Source organism: Anser cygnoides, chromosome 2 (assembly GCF_040182565.1).
Source record: "Anser cygnoides isolate HZ-2024a breed goose chromosome 2, Taihu_goose_T2T_genome, whole genome shotgun sequence".
In the NCBI taxonomy this organism is placed as follows: domain Eukaryota; kingdom Metazoa; phylum Chordata; class Aves; order Anseriformes; family Anatidae; genus Anser; species Anser cygnoides.
Window position 1 is genome coordinate 108,464,605 of NC_089874.1, and position 21,862 is coordinate 108,486,466.

At 43.5% G+C, this 21,862-nt stretch overlaps 1 protein-coding gene and 2 long non-coding RNA genes across 3 annotated transcripts in view; 2 read left to right on the forward strand and 1 right to left on the reverse strand.

Moving 5' to 3' along the window:
- Window positions 1-207: 207 nt before the first annotated feature.
- On the reverse strand, window positions 208-11,477 carry LOC136790164 (uncharacterized). The gene is made up of 3 exons (XR_010829603.1): window positions 10,557-11,477; window positions 7,910-8,523; window positions 208-2,344 (listed from the first exon to the last, which is right to left on the reverse strand). It is a non-coding gene; the product is annotated as an uncharacterized lncRNA (long non-coding RNA).
- LOC136790165 (uncharacterized) lies at window positions 6,746-7,748 on the forward strand. Its single transcript, XR_010829604.1, has 3 exons — window positions 6,746-7,242; window positions 7,351-7,486; window positions 7,617-7,748. It is a non-coding gene; the product is annotated as an uncharacterized lncRNA (long non-coding RNA).
- PIEZO2 (piezo type mechanosensitive ion channel component 2) overlaps window positions 10,237-21,862 on the forward strand; it is a 313,186-nt gene continuing 301,560 nt past the window's right edge. The window contains exon 1 of the mRNA XM_066992758.1: window positions 10,237-10,591. Within this exon, the coding sequence (XP_066848859.1) occupies window positions 10,528-10,591 (64 nt within the window). The 5' untranslated portion in view covers window positions 10,237-10,527. The remainder of the gene's footprint in view (window positions 10,592-21,862) is intronic.

A 21,862-nucleotide genomic window follows, 5' to 3' on the forward strand; every position in this document is an offset into this window, starting at 1 on the left:
CTGATCCTGACTTTCTTACTCTCAGGTAAGAGTAAACCCTGGGATCTGCAAGCTCTGCACTAATTTAGAAACATGCATTTCACTAAATACTCCAAGCCTGTGTGCAGGGAAAGTACAAACCAAACATGGGACATAGGGAATTCGCCTCCTATTTTTAGAGTGCTTTGAAAGTGCATGCTTAAATGGGAGAGCTGAATTAAGCCCAAGACGTTTTCCCCACAACTGTAGTTTAATAACTATACCAGTCATGATTTTTATATCGATAATAGCTGTTTTATTATTGAAAGATGCTTTAGAGTCATTTCACAGCTTTTTGTGCTGTTTTAAGTTCTACAATGAGCCACTTGATTAATGTCTTTGTAAAAGCTTCTCTTGCAAAGGAGAAGCTTAAAAACAAAGCAGACAGGAAAAAATAAGGGAAAACATTTCTTTAAATAAAAACTGAAATCCATTCTTCTTATCTAGCATGTTTTCATCTGCAAAAAGACATGCACCATATGTTTATTAAAAAATTTGATCCCAGCCAAAGAGTTCTTATCCTCCTCCATAGGCTTTAGTTCTGTACTCTGCAAATGAACAGAAGCCACTTTGATAAGGGTATGAAAAATAGCGAGAGGAGAACAGCCTGAAATGTAACCACTGCAAAGCAACTTGTGAGTATTTTGCAGATACGTAGAAGGGATTGGAGAAAGAGGAAAGACTTCCTTCTCAGGTATGCTTGCATGTGTAAGGGACATGAGCAGTTAAGGGCACCCTCATCCTAGGGAAGGAGCAGATCTTTCTTCCTTGTCCTAAGAACAATAAAACTCAGTTCTGCCTCCAATCTGTGTGAGATTTGAAGGGACTCATTCACTTCAGAGTAAATATATCAGTCAGATATATCAGATCACTGTAGTGCTAGAGGCATGAGCCCCAGGTCAAGGTACCAAAAGGTACAAACAGCCTGTTTGTCTTGATTACTTGTGCTTCGGAGTCCAAGGGGTCTAGTGACCTTGTTAAGGTCTGGGTTATTCCTTTGTGTCCTTTTGACTGCAAAAGCCGGCATCTTTTTGTCAGTTTAGATAAGGTGATAAGGCATAAGGTTTAGCTTTATACTCAGCTATGTCCCTCTTTATGGAAATAAAAATGCTGGGTGCAAAATTTCATGTTTGATTTGTGTAGGCATTCATCCCTCTGCCTTTTCTGTTTTGTCTTTCTGGTCCCTGTATTAGAGCAAGAATAACTTTTGTTTTGTTTTAGTTGCTTTTGCCTCTCTTCTGAAGGAAACGCAGAAAAGGGATAGAATATTACAACGGATCTTTAGTTAAAATGTGACTGTGATCTTCATAATCAGTCGGGATTTTTCTGAATATGAAGAGGAATTGAATGTGAATTACATGATGAGATTCATCAGCGGGATGTTGACCATTTGCAGTCTTCCAAATGTCCATGCATAGTTTTGCAAAACATACAATAATCATCCTGTTTATCCAGACATAATACACACTTAGGTAATGCTATACCACAGAGTTGAGTTTTCCATAATAGGAAAATTGGCTCTAAATTCAGGAATTCCCTTAATGTCAAAACTAATTGTGTATTTTGCTGTGGGCTGATTAAAACCTGTTGTCCTCCACTGTTGCAGTTTTTGTGGCAGATGTGCTGATTTTCCATATGAGCTGAGTTGACCAAGGAAAGACAAGGATGCGAGGGAGGTATTGGCACAGCCCAATGTCAGGTATCTGGGCTCTGTAATAATGATGGAAAACCTTATGGCAACAGATGCTACTGTAAATCAGCTGGGGTTCCTGGCAGTCTGCTCTAGTTACCACCCCTGCTGCCTATAGGGGCCTGTGATGGGCTCACTGTCACCTCTCTAGTCTTGCTAAGGAGTTAGTAGAGGGGAGAGATGAGCATCGTCAGAGAAAAATCCAGCACTCCCCAAATAGGAGCCCAGCTGCCATGCAGTTATATGCTCTGGATTGCCCTCTGGAGGTGCCAGCTGCTCTCTGTTAACTTTATAGAAAGATTGGGCTCCCAAGTTGAATGGTGAAAATATCTGTAGGGCATTCCTACTTCAGACTGATTGCAGATCTGATCTGTATGGGTGCCCCCTTCAATAATCAAAGAAGTCATCATGTGGGCAGATGTTTGTGCAGCAGCACAAGCACCTCAGAAGGTGTGGTGGAGCAGATGCTCTGGCCTCACTGCTGATGCTGTGTGCCTGTTTTGGGGCTGGCAACCACCCATACAAGCCCCGCAGGAGCAGGATGGATGCAGTGATTTGTGCCTGGGTTGTGACACTCGCGGGCAGGTGCTCCATGGATCTGCCACGTGTGCCATGCCTGGCTGCCAGCACCCGCCTCTGCAGAGGGAAAAACAAACAAACAACAAACATGAGCATTTGGTTTATAAACCCCATGAAAGCAGAGCACTGCACAGCAATGTTAGTGTCTGATACTGCAGAGCCCCTTGTGCTCCTCTGACTTGACCCCAAAGTGGGTGATAATGGACTGTACTCACAAATTGAATCCACTTGCTATATCAAAACATGCATTTCTATTTTTACTGGGCAGGCCCAGCAGTGTGCTCAGTTACTATTATTTTATTTTCAGAAAGATTTTTGTAATTTTGAGGGCAGGAATATAATTGGAAAAGAAAAATACAGAGCTAATGGGTTAGCATAACAAAAGGTACCAGAGTGGGTACAGATCCTCAATATTAGAGTAAAGGATCTATTGCCAGAATGGAATCCAAAACTTTTTGTTTAGGCTCTGTCTATAACACAAATGGAAAGTTTGACTTCTCTGGATAATGATCCAAAAGTCTCAGAAGCAGTGAAAGGAACCTCCACTAGCTACAACACACTAAAAATAGTGCTGCATCTGAAATTCCGCCTTTTTTTTTTTTTTTTTTTTTAACAAAACCGGTTTGGGGATGCCTGTGTGGGATACAAAATATTTTCCCTGGTCACACGCCTGCATCAACTGGGCATCTAAGTCTCAGTTCGAACCTCAGACCATGGGATTATATATTTTAGATTCTTTGCATTTTTATTGTTCAGTCTGTAGCACAATGCTGAATTAAACTGGTGTCTGAATGAAGGCTTAGAATTGAGCTTTTTTTAAAGCAAAGAAAACCTATAAATTAGGATTCCTTCAAAACAATTTGATCCCATGATCTAGGTCTTGCTGTGGTGCTGGTGCATCCCTTTTTCCCTGGTCATTATTAACTGGAAGACACCACTGTTCTTTTCCAGCCCATGCACCTGGATTTCTTTTTGCCTGGACCATAGCACAGGCTGAGGGAGAGGGAGGGCTGAGGACTGGTGAGATGGTGCTGGGGTATTGCACCCAAACCAGGGAGCTCCAAACTCAGAGCCCTGCAATTTGGATGCAGATATATTTATTTTTATGGTGCCTCTGCCATCGGATCAGCTAAAAAACATCCTCTGCACTCCAGTCATGCATTGCGTAAGTTTTATGTTCCTTTTCCAGTGGCATTCTTTCTCTTATGAATGAATGCAATGTTTTTCTAAGACATGCTTACCCTCTTGCGCTATGAAAAAGATGTATTACAAGCCGTGACATTACAGGTTATCTCACATCAGCTGAGGGGCTTGCCCTTTGCCAGCTATGACTCCTTGGCTGGGAGCTTGTGGTCCATGCCAGTCATCCAGGCCACCAAGGCTGGGAGCAGTGGCTGTCTGTCCAGCTGGTGGTGCGATGGGGTTTTTGAGAGCTCAGCTCGAAGCTATCTCAGTGGTAACTCGTTGGAGTTGCTGAATTTTCACCACTACACTGTCTGACCTCAGAAACAGTCAATTAGCAGTGACTTTTTTTTTTTTTCCTGTGGCTGTCAGGCAGCGTGCATGACTTTCACCTTTCACCTCAAAGTAGACTAAATTTCTAACGTTATTATCTAATTATAGCACTGGTCATTGGAATGGAAAATTATTGTTACTTGTTTTTCCGTTGTTGGTTGCTCTGGGGACAGATACCCCTATCCAAATATGTTAGCTTAAAAAATTATTTTTAAAAGCACGCTGCTCTACAGAGCAACCCTGCCAGGTACTTCTCTCTTTTGCCTGGAGCTATTCATCCGCTGGCTTCTTCTGCTACTTCTTGACTCCCTCTTTCCTACCCGAGACAAGGATAAAGCACACAAAACCATTCTCTTCTTTTCTCCTCGCTTTGCCCCCTTTGTCCCAGCCCAATTTCTCGTGTAGTTTCTAAGGTCAGCTCCTATGGAGGTTTCTTCTGCAAGGATGGAAAATGAGAAAGGGGGAGAAAGGAAGGAAGGACTGTGTGTCCACACTGTGCAAGGAATCGTGTTAATAGGAAATATTGCAAACAAAATTGGTGGATGAACGGTCTTTTCTAGGCCTTGCAGTCATAGGGTATCAAAGCATATACTCCCATGCTGGATGTTGCAATCTTTGAGCTGCTGTCTCCATTACCAGAATTGTCTCTGATGCTTTTGCTTCCCTCTAAAGTGCCTGCAGCAGCAATGACTGAGACTGAATACTGCCTGGTTCAAAAGGACTTTTTCAGTGTGTTTAAAGGGAAGAAAGAGGAGGTGCTGTCCTTCTCCAGTCCTTTCTGAGAGAGGGGTTTGCAGTAGCAGGTTCTGAAGAAAGGCAGGGGGGCACAAGGTGGAAGGGACGAAGGGATGCCAAAACCAGACCCTCTGGCATTGCTGACCCTCGGCACCTTGTTGAAAGGGAATGGTCCTTGCCTACCAGCCCCAAGCGAGCGAGGAAGAGCGTTTGGGGGACATGGCTGCCCACTGTCTGGCTGTCAGGGATGATGCATTTCAATCACAGTCAGCCTAAACTGGTCTTGAACTGAGGACCTGGAGGAGTTAGTGGTTTCCTTGATTGCGTAGGCTCAGCTGGAGGAAGGAGTTCTGGCTGAAACGCAGGTGTGTGCAGCGATGTCTGCTCTTTCACTTGGGTCATAAATCTATTATTTTACTGTTATACTGCCCCGCAGAGAATTCTGGTTTTGGTTCAGTGTGCTTTGGGATCTGCTCAGCCTCATTTCTTGTTGCTCTGAGCTGATGCAGCCAGCAAAAGTGTAAACTGTGATGGTGCTCCTGTGATGTGAGGGGCTGGCTCTCCCTGGCTACCAAACCGAATATAACTCACATCACCACGACAGCAGAGCAAAGTTTACAGCCATTACTGAAGGAGTCCAGAGCGATGTTTTATGTTTTTATTCCAGCTAGCTCAGATCTACTGCATAGCTGTGTGTTTACAGCAATCTGCGTAGGACTGTCTTGGAACCACTTCATTGCATCCCACAGTTATCGCTTTACAATTAGCTAGAGTCAAGCCAATACTCTCACAGAATATAACCAAGAGTAACTGTATTTCATGTCATGGTTCCAGTCTTGTTTAAAAATTTTCTTAAAACTGCACTTGAAATAAAAATGCATTTAACAAATATCCTAAATGGTTAACTCCTATTCAGTGATGAATAGGATGTTTATTGCTTGTGGTTTCTTCAGATTGAAAATGAATCTCAACAAGTTATGATCTTATACTAGACAGTTTTAATTATGTGACATGTCTGGTTGTTATTTCAGAGTCTTGCTCATGTTTGGATTCTTAACACGCAGGGAAAAAAAATCATAGTTTGTTGTTTATGAAACGATTCTTTCAGAATGTGGACAATCTTTTTCAAAATTCTTTCCATTTCAAATGTAACTACACTCAGGCAGGTAACCATGCACATTGAATTAGAATTCTTTTTTCTACTTTTCTTTTTACACCACCGAGGAATGGTGCTTAAAATTCCTTGGCATCATGTGCCTCTGAAAACTTAAAATACTAGTAATCTAATGAGAAATTATCAACACCGCTAGCAATCCTCCATTGCAGGGACTATTCTGTACTTATTCCACCAAAAAAAAAATAAAAATCTTGCAAGCAGACACAACCGTAGCTTGACTGCTGTAACTTATTTGACATGAAATGAGCAGACATAATTCCTGTACAGTTGCTAAAATTTGCTCCTGATCTGAGTAGGTTCACAGCTATGAAATGTCATAACCGCCTAAGAAGATCCCCCTCTCCTTTCTCCTCCTTCATCCTCCCTCATTAATGGAAGTCCAAGAGCTCTCTGTGGTATTGATCCAGTTGTGCAATGCACGCGGGGAGCTCGGGGATGTGTTTCCAGCAGTTCAGGCAGCAGCCCTGTCCTGTTAGTCCTCTGTACCAACCACCAGATAAAAAAGATAACACCATTTTTCTAATGACTCATTAGGAATGCCGCTCCTAATGATTCATTTCTGATATACGTGGAAGCGTTCAGTCACCAGGAACAGCTTTAATTTCTTACTGCAGCTACGGTTAATGGCACCTCGAGGTACCATTTGGGTATATTCTGCTGGGTTTGGTGTCCTACAAAATGTGACTAAACCAGGACTGCTTCAGTGTGCGACAGGTCTCTCCTACTGTGTTTTACGTTACTCTGAGGTAATGCTAATAATGTTTGTCTGCTTCCTAACCGGTCAGGTTGTATAACCTGACCAGAACAAGACCAGCAGTCAACATCAGCGTTTTAAATACAAAGGTTTCTATCAGCAGATTTTTACTGCATGAGACAAAATTTCTAGACAGACACTGTTCCACGAAGAGGGAAGCTTAACAAAAGACAGCAGGGAAAAAGGCCCAGACCTTTAGCAATGCATCTGACTGTAGACAGCTTTCTGCAGACCCTGTGGCCAGTCAACTGAAGTGAGTGGTGAAATTGTGGGATAATGAACGGAAGATAAATTAAGCACGGGGGAAATTTGGGGCTCCTAGGGAACTTGTGTGTTCTGCTGGGGCAGGTGAATATTTCTGAGGATGCCTACTCAGCATACACTGGAGTGGAATGAATTTCCGTATTGTGAGGCAAGACAAGCTCATCACTTAAGATAAAATAGTTAAATAATTATGACCTACGGCTGGTGCAGGGGAGTTAAACTGACTTCGAATGCAAAATAGGTTTGAACTGTGTTTTTTTTTTCTTTTTTTTTTTTTTTTTTTTTTTTTTTGTCTTTTTAACTTTTCTTGAACCAGAACTGAACTTGCTGAACTTGCTTGTTATCCTGAAGTTTAGCTGACTTCACACTGGAAGTGAACAAATAACAGCTTCATTCAGAGCTGACTGTGAACTAAGCCAAAAAACCTACTCGCGTGGCTCCTGGTGTGCCACTGCAGGCTGCTGCCCTGGCTGCTCCCAGGACTGAGCATGAGAAGGGCTTCCAGAGCAGGTAAGAGGAGCACCATGTTTCCCTGTAGTCTCGGACAGCAAGGAGCAAGAGGCAAAACACACCAGTTAGTCGTGGCTGTAAATGTTAAAGCCATTTCCTTCCCTGCAGGTCCCCAAAGCAGGACTCTCATATTGTGAGAATAACAAATACAAACCAGCTTTGTACCGCCGTGGCTGCTCTAAAAAGGCTTCAGTGACTTTTCCTGCCTTGATGGGCCTTAATGCCTTACCTCTTCTTTGTAGAGGTAAGTCAAAGAAATAAGATAGTTGGGGTGATTAGAGGATGTTTCTGAGCAGGACTGTTTAAGACAGCCAGTCAGCTCAACACAGTGAATTTCAATGAGCAATAGTGATTGATTACGTTCTGCCTAATAGGATCGGTGGACACAACATACACTGGACTTCTTTTTTTCCCCCAACATCCCTCTTGGCCTCTGAACTATGTTAACTGCAACTCATTTTGCATATTGGATGAAGCAGAGATAATATTTTCCCCAAATTCCCCCGGGTTATTGCTACAAGAAAGGCAATGAGGTAAGGTGGAACAAAGCTCTCTGTGGCTGAAGTTTGTTCTTTTATAAATGTAAGTTTTTCTTCCCTGTCATCAGCAAGGCCTCCTCAACCTCCTTGCTGCTGAAATGTTTTCATCCGAGGTGGGTGTTACACACCTGGTGGTGAGGGTCTGAGGTCCTGGTAGCTGCAAGTAAGGGAAAAAAGTGCTGCTCGGTGGTGAGATCACTGCTAGCACGTGTGCTGTGCGCTGGATGGCTCTCAGAGCCTGGCAATTTCCTCTGCTTTGCAGAGGGCAAAAAAACCCTGTGTGGCCCACAATGTGCTTTCACTAAGTGGTGTGTCCTCAGGGAAGGAGAAGAAGCTCTCCTGCTTTGCCTTGGAATTGCTTTCCATGTCACTTGCAAAACAGTTAGCAGCTAAATAAACTCCAGGCTATCCTCTAGGCATGGTTCTCTACTGGGAGTCACTTTATATACATTTCATTCAACAGATACTTTTCCCTTTAATTCAGTTTCTCATTCTGTTTTGCATATTTTAGTCAGAATCCTACGCTTTATTGTTCCCACGCTGGTGAGTAGTGCTCCTCCAATTCTCGGGATAACACATTTACTGATCCTGCCCACAGCTGGACGACAGAAGGTGTACACGCTCGTCGGCAAGGCCGTGATGTATTTTTTGTACTTCTTTCCACCACAGAGGTAGGGTTGGAGGATGGATGTCCTGTCGGTCTACCAGAACGATGTGTGTGCAAACATTTAACTCCCGGCAGCTGTTGGGACGAAATGTTGTAATTTACACAAAAGGCGATTTAGCCAAAAGGTGGCACTGCGGCTGCATAGATTTTGCAGCAGATCAGCAGTCTCGCAGAAGTTAATGAGCCATTCAATACGTGTATTGTAACTCCACTTTTCATACCTTGTCAACGGTAAGTATCAAAAACTGGCTAATTGTTTCCCAAACATTAGAATAATAGCCGTGTTTCAGGAGCAACCAATTTGGTAACCATATTGTAAAAATAATGAATACTTTATCCTTGCTTTAGGGAATCTGGACAACCGAATAAAAAAACAACCAAACAAAAAGCCAATCGATACCTGAAAATGTGCTGCCAAAGTGGACAGAATATTTCAGCTCTGCGTGTGTCCTACACACAGACTGTTTGTCCTGACTGCTTGCTTTGTGGCCTCTAGGGCAAGGAGAGAGACGTTCCTCAGCAGCTTGTTCTCGGGACAGATCCCATGCTCTTAAAAGCAGTTCTGGGGCTGGCTGTACCACGGGCTGGTGAGATGCTTTGTTAGCAGGCTAAGCACTGCGCAAGCCTCGTGTTCTGCCACCTACAGACTGGGCCACTCAGCAGGCTCACAAAGGCCACTGCGTGCCAAAATGCATGCCAGCAGATTGGGAACCCAATGCCCAGGCTTAGTTTGTGGTGGAGATAGTGGGGTGAGCCGCAGAGGGATGGGATGTGGGAAGGGAGTGAGCCATGGCCTCGGGCTGCATCCCTTCACTGGTGTCCTGCTGTTGGGGGCTTCAGCAGGGTCTCTGCTGAAGGTGGAGAGGTCAGTGACCATACAACTCCTAAAAATAATTATATATATATATATAAAGAAAAATAAACAAAAAGCACACGAAAAGATTCTTAAGTCAAAAAGCCAGGACTCCAAGAGCACATTTAAGGCTTCTCAGGCTTGAAGTAAGCCTGGCTGACGTCCTTCACCAGGGAGAAGCACCGGGAATTTAACTTAAGCACCACAGGGGCACGGCTCCTGCTTTCCCCTGCTCCAGATCTTGTGTGAGGGTGAAGTTCCCTGCAGCGCTGCTCCCGCAACAAGGGGCTTCTGTCTGCACTTGACTCGTGTAAGTGGGAGGAATTGCGAGATACTGCCCAAGACTAAGTGGCCTTTTCATCTGCATTAATAATACCATTAACAGCTCTCTCCTTTGTAGCATCACTGTGCAACCCAAACTGTTAGGGTTATTTGGCACGCAAGCGGGGACACGCCAGCTGAGCCTCAAACTGCCCCTTTAAACCCACAGCGCTCTCACACCATCTCCGGGGAAGAAGCTTTCCAGAAAAGTCAGATGCGTTCCAGATCTAGGGTTTTTTGTGTGTGTGTGGTTTTTTTTTGTTGTTTTTTTTGTTTTTTTCTCCTTCCAGGCGACAATTTGCTTTGCGCACCCAAACGCGCTGCCGCAACCTGGGGCGGGAAGCGGGCGACTTACAGAAAACCACTCCAGAAAAAAAAAAAAAAAAAAAGGAATAAAAAAAAAAAAAAGTGGAAAACCAGAAGAAATTTGAAGCAAGGACAGACGCACAGGAGGAGGAAAAACCAATCCCCGGGTGCGGGCAAAACGGCCACCTGGGCGGGGGCGGGGGGCGGCAGCGCCTTGCCCGCCCCCCTGGCGGCCCGGCTCGGCTCGGCCCGGCCCGGCCCGGCCCCGTCGGGGCGGAGCCCGGGGCCGTTTCATTGAGCGGCTCGGGGCGCGCCGTCGGGGCGGCGGGCGAGGAGGGGGCCGCGCTGCTGCTGCCGCCGCCGCCGCCGCGGAGCCCCGAGGGGGCGGGCGTGTGTGTGTGTGCGTGTGTGTGTGTGCGTGTGCCCCGGGCCGCACGGGGATGCGGCGGGCGGCGTGAGGCGAGGAGGGGACGGACGGGCGATGCTCCGCCGCCGCGGCGGCTCCGCGCACGGGGGGACCTAGGAGCGGCGGCGGCGCGCAGCGAGGGACGGCTCGACGGCCGGCCGAGACCCCCCCCCCACCACCCCGCCCCGGCGCGATGGCCACCGAGGTGCTGTGCGGGCTCACCTTCAGGCTGCTCCTGCCCGTGTGCCTGGCTGCCGGTACGTCCGTCTGTCCGTCCGTCCGTCCGTCTGTCCCTCCGGACCCGGGACGTGCTCTGTGGGATGCTCCGCTTTCCTCCCCCTGCTGCTGCTGCTGCTGCTGCCGCCGAATTGCCTGATATTCCCAACAAACTTTCCTTCCCCTCCTTCCTTATCCCTTACACCGCCGTTGTTATTCCCTGCGCCGGTGGCCGTGGTTTTTGCTGCCGGGACTGGAGAGCCGGGGCCGGGGGGCTCCCGGCGGCCGCCCCGCTCCCGTTCGCTGCTGCTTTGTGAAATTCCGATTCCCAAATTCCCAAATTCGCGGAGCTTTGCGGGGGGGAGGTGGGTGCTCTGTTTTTTTTTTTTATTTATTTTTTTTTAAGATTGAAATTTCAGTTTGTTAAAGCGCGTTACTTAGCAGGCAGCCGGCCAAAGCAGGGATTATTTTTGGACGTAGAGCCGCGGTGCCCAGCCGGGGGTGGATATGCTAATATTATTAATCCGTGCCCTCCGCGTAATTTGAAAATGCAACTTGGAATAAAGCACTGCTTGCTCGCTCGGTCAGCAGGACGATGAGCTTCACCTCCACAGCCGCGCGTGCTGCTCGGGCTGCTGCTGGCTGGGGTGGCCACGGGGCAGGAGGGGACAAGCGGGGGCCGGGAGGACCCCCCCCCGGGCCCCACACTTGGCCCTGGAGAAGCCCCGTGGCGGCCTGACTGTGGCCTCCCTGTCCCAGCATCTCCCTCCCCGGGGGGTGCCCCCCACTGCCCCTCCCCAGGGTGCCCTCAGCATCCTCCCCAAAGGAGACTGCTGGCTGCTGCCGTAGGGGTGCAGGCCGCGGGTAGGATGGGACGGAGGGTGCGATGGAGGCAGCTGTGCAGCCCACCGCCAGCTCCTGCACCCCCCTTTCTGAATCCCAGGGCCCCTGTGCAGGTGGCTGGCTCAGCTCTTGGCAGGGTCGTGGTTCCCCCGGCCCCTCGGAGTGGGACCCCGCCAGCTTCGTGGCCATCCATCCCTGCATCGGTGGGGCACGAGCGGGCGTCAGCGTGGCCAGCGTGTGGTGGGAGCCGGGCGGTGGATGGGGCAGGCGGCAGGCTGCCCTCAATGCCAAGTGTGTTGGCACCGGGCGGTCCCCCCATGCCAGGGCAGGACGGAGGGCGCCCCTGTGTTTGAAACCTGTCAGGCCTTGTCCGTGTATTCCTTAATCTCATGAAAGATAGATACATGGTTTGTGGGCGAGGATGAATTGGCTGGAAAGCCATGTGAGGAGAAGGAAAGATTCTAGAAGTTAAATTGTGTCGAGGTGGGTTTTGTTGATGTCTCTTATACTATAATATCTATCTGTAGTATCACAGTAATAGAGGGGTTGTTCTGTCAGGTGCTTGCTTATGTGGTGGTTCTTGCCAGACTCTTCCTGTATCACCAGAAGTTCAGATAAAATTGTTTTGCTGTCCTGATTCCTGGTGCTTGGTAATGCAGAGGTGCTTTCGCATTGCAGTAATACCCCCACGGATGAGAGCTGATGTCAAAAATTGTTTATGCTCTTAAGTCATCTTCATGTGAAGATTAATCGAAATGTAAACCCTGAAGGAGGGACTTCCTGGCTTGAATATGAACAGAAACCCTTCTGCAGAGGTTTTGGACCTGGTGATCTTGTTCAGTATTCTGTACCTTAATGTGCTATGTCTATAGGTGCTGCTTCTTTTCCCACTGCAAACCTTAGCAGAGTGCTCTCTGGGGTGAAACCTAGTTCAGCTTCTTCACTGCTCCAGTTCTGTGTCAGCACCTGAGCGATCCCCGAGCCAGCGCTCTCCTCCTTTCCAAAGCTTCAAGGAAGTGCTTCGTGGGCTTCTGGAAAAAGGCTCTTTAGAGTTCATATATCAGAATGATGGTTATTTGTATGACTTAAGGTGAGGTTACATCCGGAGCTGAAAAGCTGCCACAAGGACTCGCTGCGCAGAGTGATGCCTTGTGTCTCCTGCCCCTGTCTGGGCAGTAGATGTGTGTAGCTGTGCCAAAAAGTGGAAATGTGGAGCTTTGCGTTTTGTTCAGAACCTGTGTGTGTGTGATTTAAAATGATGGCTTGCTGTAGTTTCTTATCGTGGTAGAATTTGCTTTTGGGTTTCTAACTAGCTTGGAGAGCCCTGATGAGGTGTGTGGAGGGGAATAGCAGCTGGGGCAAACTCATTAAAAATAACACATCTGCAAAACTGAAATATGAGTCTTTAAAAATGTTTAATACTTTTAATTCCTTGATACCTTAGCATTTAATTTTATTTATTTTTAAAATAAAGTATTCAATATTTGCTGCTACAAAATACTTTCCAAGCATGGATTAATATCACGTAATTGAGAAAACACAATTCATTGTCAGAATGTTTTAAGATCAGATCTGTAGTGCTGAAGTATCATCTTGTGCAGGGTAGACTAGATGTGTTCATTTAAAGCACAAGAATCATGTGTTGAGCAGCTAGTGAAGACAGGAAATTTAAAATGTGAAAAATGAACGACTTTGGAGATTGAAAAGTTGCCTGTAGCTGTACAACCTCAAAATTGATCCACCATCATGTAATTTTCATGACAAAATCTTACGTTCAGTCTGATGTGGACCTAGAGCTTAAAGGACAACTCACAGGATCGTGAAACTTCCTTGCAAATGAAGTACTGTGCTCTGCAATAAGACAGGGATTTGGATCTGTTGTTGTTTTTTCAGTAAGATTAGTGCAATGTGATATTTTCCTGTGTCGTAGTAGTACAATGCTGAAAAAACAAATAATAACCTGGGAGGAAAAGGGGGAAGAAGAGCTTTTGGTGCAAGTGGTGGGCTTTTTTTTTTTTTTTTTTTTTTAAACCTTAAAAGTTGGCATCACCTTGTTCTTTTTTGTTACTCATATGAACTTCAAATGTGCAAAACGTGATTTGTCTGTCTCTGAAGTAAAACATCAGAACAATCTTTTGCTAATTGCTTTCCTTGGTTTATAAAGACTTGAACCACAAAGTTGTGGTTTACATCACTTGAAAACAATTTTCAATTATTCTGCTTCCAATTGTTTTACTTTGCACACAATTCATTAGTTTTGTTTTAAGGAAAATATTATTATTTTCAAATGGGATGCCTGAAGTAAAGAACGCTCAGAGAGAACAGCTTTCTCTAGGTTTTGACTGATGCTGCTGGATTGCATGTTAACAGCAAATCAGCTTTGGTAAGCTAGCTGCCTGGCCCAAGCGCTTCCCAGAAGTTGCACTGTTTTTCTGAGCTTTTGAATTTTGACCAAGATGAGGTAAGAACTGTAGGATCTTTGAGAATGGTGTATTTTTGTTGTTGGTGGTGGTGGTGGTGCTTTTTATCTGTTTGTTTGTTTGTTTGTTTTAGGGGTTGAGTACAGGCATTAGTGTTTGGTAAGTGACTGCAGGTAAGAAGAAAATACTTCAAAGAGTTCTTGTAGGAGACAGAGTTCAGCTATTAATTGGAAGTTTTCACTTGTTTCTTCAAGCCAAATCTTTGAACTCCTGGTAGATAGTGGGAATTGCTTTTATTTCTCCTTTCAATGAGTGTGATTCATCAGAGAGATATTGAATGAATCAGAATGATCATCTACTCAGGCCATAAATGAGTGTTAAGTTGAACATTTTAAAAGCATATACAATATTTTTTCAAAAGCAGTCAATTGTTAGATGTGCGTCATGAGCATGGCAAGGTAGACCGAGGTGCTTTTTCTGTCTTGGAAGGTAAAAATCGGTTCCAGAGTGCTCAGAGTTCTTTGGCTTCTGTCGCCAAATTAACAAGTATTAATGAGAGCTTTGGAGGGGAAATACCTGTACTGATTCATTATCAGGTATGCAAATACTATTCAAGCGATGTATTTAAAGAGTATATCAGAATGTAGTACCTCTGTGTGTGCTTTGATGCTTTGAGTTGTTACTCTGCACTTTTTCTATAGACAGAATAATTCAGACAACTCCACAATATTGAAGCAAGTCCACGGAGGCAGTGAACTATGTCATGCTTTGATTATTATTTTTTGGGTGCTTGGAGGTGGCTGTTTAAAAACGGTGGTACAATATGATGTTGTGTTGCAGTTTTCAGGTGATGGAGTGATTTTTATGTGCCAGCCTGTAGAGGTGATGTTAAGACAAGGTGATGACACAGCAAGTAGCGATGCAGGACCGTTCGGACTAGAGGAGAATTTGAGTAGTGGCATTGTATGTGACAGTATGTACAGATGCATATATGTGTATATTAAAAGTTACTGATGTATTTTTAAAGTTGAAATGAACATCACATAGTCTGTGAGAGAGCTGCTTGTTACTCCTTAAATTGTCCAGTTACTGAAAATAGGGCAAAAGAAAGACCAAACTGATTTGTGTTGTTATAGTGGGGAATATTTATTATGGTGTACTGAGAAGAAAGATAGAGAACAGCATGAGAGAGATTCACGTAGACTTCCTGTTACATTTTAAAACCCTGTTGCTGTCCCAGAACACTCATAAAAATGTTAGTCACATCAACAAAAAGTCTAGGAAGCACTTAATGGGTAGCGAGCTAAAAAAAACAATAAATGTAGATGCCAGTTTGCACAAGAGATCCTAAAATGGCTGTTAAGTTTCCTTCTCCTCTTCAGATGTTTTAGAAATATATCTGGCTTCATTTATGAAAGGAAGTTTTGCTATTTACCTAGTTCAATGGGAGCAGGTGAAAGGTGTCAAGGGGAAGAAATTTATGCAGCCTTGCAGGAGCAACATTTTCCAAGCTGGTAGGCACAGGCTTAGGTTTTCTTGTGCACAAAAAGCAAATGCCATTTAAATCTCTGTGGCTTCCATTTTAGGCCAATTAAGATCCAGACAAAAGTGTTTTGGGGAGGGCAGGGAGGCAGCATTTGCCCGCCAGCACCACACGCTATCTCTCTGTAGCTATTTCAGGTGAGATTTAACAGAACCTACAAATTTGCCAAGCTTGGGGTCGGCCAGGTGGGTGACTTGTTCCTCAGTGTTGAACCTGGGCATGGAAATCAGTGGGAGGCAGCTGATAGTATAGTTACTTGGAGAAAGCAAGCAACTTGCCATGTGGCTGCAGGAATTCGGAAGAGAGCAGCTGAATCCTTTATTTGTAACGCTGGAGCGCCCAGGTATCAGCTGCAAGTTGTGCTGTGTGTCACATTCCGTCTCCGTCACTTGGAGTGCAGGTACAAAACTGAGCCATAGTCTGGTTTTTATATCAGTCAAAGCGGAATGAGGTGACAGAAATGTATGCGTTGTGGGAACAGATGGCTCGTTTTTGGCGGAGGTCAGGGAAGAGAACGATGCTGTTATTGCACTTGTGCGTGTGTAGGTAATTTCAGGTAATTTGCCAGAAGTCCAAAAAAGTGAGAGACAAAGTGCAAGATGGCGCTTGCTGGGGGACAGTGTGTACCAGTGTTAAGCACCAAAGCACTAAAATCATCACATGCAGCTTTACCAGGATGTTGGTTGGAGTAGTGGAGCTGCAAATGCTGGCAAACACAGATCAGCTTCAGAGTGGCTTGCACTGCTACAGGGACTGCTGGAAAGGAAGAGCATTCATTGGGTTGTATCGGAGGGGGACTTCAAATAATGCACCCCTTCATCATGCAGTAAAACGTTTTGCACACACATGAAAAATTGCTGGATGCTTGCACTCCAGCTTTTCTCCATTTCTTCTCTTTCTCTTGTTACCCTGAAATGATAGTCGTTCAGAAACTGCAGCGTCCTGTTTTGAGGATAACTTCACGTGAGGAATACCTGTCATTACTTTACTATGTTGGAGTGCAGTGCTCCAAGAAACAGCCTGTGTGCTTCCTATCACGAAGAGTTATGTTAACAAGTGCTAATAAGTGAAAAAGCCTGTGTGGTCAAGTAGATTGTGTAAGCTTTTATAATATCTTTAGGCAGTTCTAAAGATACCTTAAGTATGACTTTGCTAAGCTAGTAAAATATATTTTTTTTTTTCCCCTGTGCTGCAGCAGATTGGTCAATACTTGTAACTAAATTGATAAATTGATCCCAATTTGTTAGGTAGGGTAAAATACTTTCCTGCAGCATTACTTTACTGGTGGTCACAGCTCTTCATGCTGTCATCCTGATGGATCTCTGAAGCTAAGCAGGGCAGAAGGCAGCAGCACACCGATAAGAGGTTTTCAGAAAAAGTGCATGTGTTGCTGGCAGGAATACGAGTGGCAGAGTCTGCTGATCCTTGTGCTGAGAAGAACTGGCATGCTGGGGGTTGTTTTGCCAGATGAACCAGCTAAACTTCTGAATATTTAAAAGAAAAAGCCAACAAGCTGAATTATCCGGTATCTTTATTTTGGTGTGTTGTGAGAAGTGTATCCTTTGATGCATTATGTTCAGGATGTGGTTGAGTTAATGGACTTCTTCTGAGTCTTACCTGTCCATTTCCTGTCTTGAGTAAGCAGTAGTAAAACCCGAATGTCACATAAAGGTTGCTATTTTGTATCTCGATTTCTTGTATTTCATTAACTCTGAGCTGCGGTGTTAGCTTTGAGAATATCCTGTAGCAATGAATTCCGTGGGTGAACTCTGCTGTGAATAAAAAGGAGTACTCTTTAATTCGTTTTCAGTTTGTTGCCTCAGTAAATAATCCTTTGGATGGGAAAAAGTATGTATAATCAGTTAAATCAACAACAGTCTAGTGTTCTATTTACTCTAACACTTTAGAATAACATTTGCAAGGCATAAAATCAACTGTTAAGATTAACTGTAGAAATTAACAGCTCCGAGTTTCCTATCAGTAGTCCAATTCTGAAGAGAAAAGGATGAAGATCACGCTAAAATCGCCCCCATAAATAAAGAGTTTTGGGACATGACGCTTTCACAATTTGAGTGATCAGAGAGCACGGCGTAGCACCACTTCTCTGAGCTCATTCATGCAATCTTCAGTTTGGAAGCTCTTTTGGAAGTGAGGTAAAACTTCAAGCGAGTCTGTGTGTTTGTGAATGATACCCTAATCACTCCCCTTTTGGCAAAATACTACAAAGCACAAGACTGTAGACATTACATACTCTGTCTACTGTTTCCAAGACACTAATTTGTTAATGTAGCTTGACAGAACCATAACTTAAAACTGAAATATTTGAGTGGTTTTAGAGTGAGGGTCAATTCTGCCCCTTGTTCAGAAGTTGCATGGGAGACTGAAAATTATTTGCGTAAGAGATAAGGATGTGTGCTCTGGATTCTCACTGTGCTGAAGGATACACAAGTATCTGCGTGGGCCAGGAGATGCTAAACAAACGCTGTCTTGTCCCTAGCCATGCTAATACCATTCAATAAACAGCACGCTGATGTTTTATTTTGGTAGAAGATACACTATTAAAGAAGTTAGTTCTTGAGTAATATGTGGAACAAATTTGGTTGAATGCCTCTTGCTAGAAGTCATGTAATCCAAGATGTTAGTGTAAGTTTAGCCTTAAATTTTGGTTGAACTTTTGTTAAAAGCAGGAAGAGGTTGCAAAGGCTAAGAAAGGAATGCTCAGTGAAGCCTGCTGGAGAGGCAAAAGGTATGTCTCTATTGATAAATCTTCCATCGTAAAAAGTAATGCTGAGTATAGTGTTGTTTTTATCACCGGTATTGTTGGTTTGATTGTTCAGCAAACCACCTGCAAGCAAGTACAGCGACATTTACTCTGAATTTCATTTTAATATATGGTCATATATTGAAAAATGTCTGGAACATGAAAAGTGTTTGCATGGTCGCTGCACCTGTTTTGTGTGTTGTGTTTTTCTTCCCTTGTTATACTTGTGGCTTTTTATGACATCTTCCAGAATAGCAGTTTTCCTAGCTGCTGAGAATAGATTGACTCAGAAGCCAAAGGCAAGTGAGGGAAATTTGTCTTCCATAAATTCTGATTTATGTAGAAAACTTTTATAGCCATAAATAAATGTTAGGTCATGTTGTCATTTTGTTGGCCTCCTTCTATGAGAGTATTGTCAGATGGCATTCATAGCTGTAATGTGATTGCTGAAACATGTTTCAATTCATTGGTCCTCCTCTCAATGTCTAGAATTTGAAGACCTGTCATATTATACTCCTAATAACACTACATTTTTGTGACACAGATACTTGCATCCACTTCTACAAGATGACAACCTGAAAGAAACTACATGTTTTAACCTTTTGAAACTTTGTCAGAGACTGGATCACTTTCTGGGATATGTGTATTGCAGGGTACCTTTTAGAAGGAGTATACTTTCCACTGGAAGCAAAGAATTAGAATTCCGTTCTACACCTTTGCAAGAGCCATTGATAACATCAATGTTTTCTTTGATAGCAATAATTTTATGTTTCTGTGTAGAAATTCATAGAGAAATATTTATAACTTTTTAAAGTGCTAGATCATATTGTTTTTTTCAGGTTGTCATGTTGTGTGTCAATGAAAATACATTGTAATGCATGTGCCACCATGCAGAGAAGCTGCATGAGGTTTTTTATTCTTCCTTCTCCTTTTCTTCTTCAGACATTTAAAACATGTCAAATTACTGCTTAATTTGGAAAACAAAGAGCACGGCCCATGTCTCCAATTTGTTAGCTAAGTGCTAGGCATGTATATTTACAGTATAGTGCTACGTAAGTAATATATACCGCTTCCATAGCTTATTTTCTCTAAATTGAACAAAAAAAAAATCAATAAACAGCTTTTTAAAAATTGCTTTAGATAAGTGCTATTACTCTGTTCTTAAAAACAAAGTTTCTGGTAACATGAAAATCAAATTAGCACTTTCTTCCAAATTTTCATTGTCAAGCTAAGGGGGGAAAACAAAAACAAAAACAAAAAAAAATGTGTGGTACTGCACATTGTGAAAATAAGTTTTAACTAGAAAAACTGTGATCTCCGTAGTTCATTCTTTCCACCATGTTTTTTTTCCTATAAACCTGTGTGTAGGCCTTGATGTTACATTTTCTCTGACCTTGCTGGTGATTTTCTTTTGCATTCTGATCAGGTCTCCCCTGCTAACAGAATGGAATAAAAGCCTGTCCTATGGTTTTAAAGATATTTTATGAACCATTTTTGTACATTTGTTGATTAGGGGAACTCTTAGTGCTTTACCTCAATGATAAGTGAGCTTCTACTTTTTGCCTAGTGTGACACATCTTTTTTTTTTTTTTTCCTTGGCTTTCATGCTTTTCTTACTATAGGGTATGTTGGTTGGAACCTTTGACCTTTGTTAGGCAATATTGTATGTGTCCGTATTACTGCAAAAATATATTTCCCTTCATGCTGCCTGGACAGGGCCTTTCATTTCCCTGGGGTGTAGGTGTGTCTGAAAGCCTTCCTTACGCAAGTCTACTGCCATGCTGTTAGCGTGGCAGATCGTACAGCTCAGCTCTCGGCTTCACTCTGTTTCCTTGCTCTCATATGAAACAACCTCCATGTTCCCCAAGATACAGCACAGAAAACACATGGATGGAGGGGTGGAAAAAGCCTAGTCAGCCACAAAAGCTGTATTTACTCTGCACCACACAAGCCCTAAGTTTGGTCCCATCACCTTTCAAAATGAATCCAATAATTGACTTAATCTCCTTGTTTGATGGGTGGTTCCTTTTAATGGTGGGCCCTGTAATTTTAGAAGGAATAGTGTTCAGAGATGTTTATTCTCACTTATTCTACTGCAAGTAATGCTTTTGTGATCGAAAAAGTTCAATGTCTAAGAAAGCTGATCCAATTTTATATATATATTTCAAGACATATTTTATATCTTGACCCACTACAATTTTATTCCCCAAGTTCTGATCTTGTGATTTATATATTATTTGACCTGGAAACACATTGTGTAGATGTATACTCTAAGGCAAACCATGCTAAAAGAAATACTATGTATATATACAATTTTAGTGACATAATGCATCTTAAAATACTCTTCTGTAGTGTTCAACCTGTCATCCATTTGTTTTCACTCAACTGAATCAACAAACTTGATCATCATGCCCATTAGTGCATGTAAACATCAAAAACTTTCTCACAGCTTTTCATTGTTGTCTGCAAGTACAGCATCACAGTTGGTCAAAGACCTCTACAAATAAGTTTCTCATTTATTTTCTGAAAGCAAAATGTGTTCAAGCAGACCCTTGCAGTTTATTATACCACTGCAATTGTAGACAAAAATTGCTTTACGATATGATAGGCTTATATGAAATAAGCCACTGTCAACTTTTGGAAGCCTTAATAAGCCACTCCTGGTACCTACTCCCTTTTTATTGTAGCATGTGGACATACTGAGGAGTGTTAAGACAGACCCACTGTGCCATCTTCAGGATCTAGAGGTGAGGGTTGGTCTCATAATTTAACAACTTATTCCTTTCTGTACAGAGGTCCACATTAAAATGCAAAAAGAGGCAATGCATGAAACTTGTTTCCTACAAATAGACAGCTATACTGGCTATAGGAAGGAAGTGGCAGGAGCTCTGAGATGGCTGTTGGTATGCCCCAGATGGTGAAGTAGAATCACTAGACATGCAGAAGGAGGAGATCTGGTTATTTCCTGCCGTCTCTGTTCCCAGTTACTCTATCTGGGGGAATTCCATTTGTTTCTTCCCTCTGTGGAGGAAGCAATTTTCCTGTTGCCCTTGAAACATAAATATAGTAGGATTGTTCCAACACTACACAACATTGCAAACTGAAAGGAAAATAATCATCTTATTACCAGAGTATCCTGCCTGCATAGTTAACCATGTTAGTCATTGTCAAAATACACTGAAATAAGAATGTAACAGTTGTATAAAATAAGTCACTGAAACCAGCATCTGTTCTGAGGAGTTAGAATAGTATTCTCCTTAATTATTCAGTTTGGGTTTCTCACACATTCTTTTGAAGCAGTTGAGGTTGCTCCCCTACCAGGTTTCTGGGGTGATTATGGGATGGGTTCCTCTCTGTCTCTGTGTTCTTCTCTTTGCAGCATCCCAGAGCCTTTCAGGCTGGAAGGGACCTCAGGTGGTCTCTTCTCCAATCTGCTCAATGCAGGGTCAACACTGAATTTAAACTGGGTTGCTCAGGCCTTCTTCTTGTTGGGTCTTGAAAATCCCCAGTAGTGGAGGTGTACAACACCTTTTGGTGCTTAATTATTCTCACAAACACATTTTTTTTCTTTCCTCCCTCATATCCATAGCCTTCTGACTTCGTTTATGGTCCTTGTCTCTCAGTATACACCTTAGTAAAGAGGCTGGCTCTGTCATCTCTATAACATTCCCATAGGGGTTGCTATGAGGTGCCCCCAAAGCTATCTTGTTTCTGGTCTGAATGAGCCATGGTCCTGCAGCTTCTC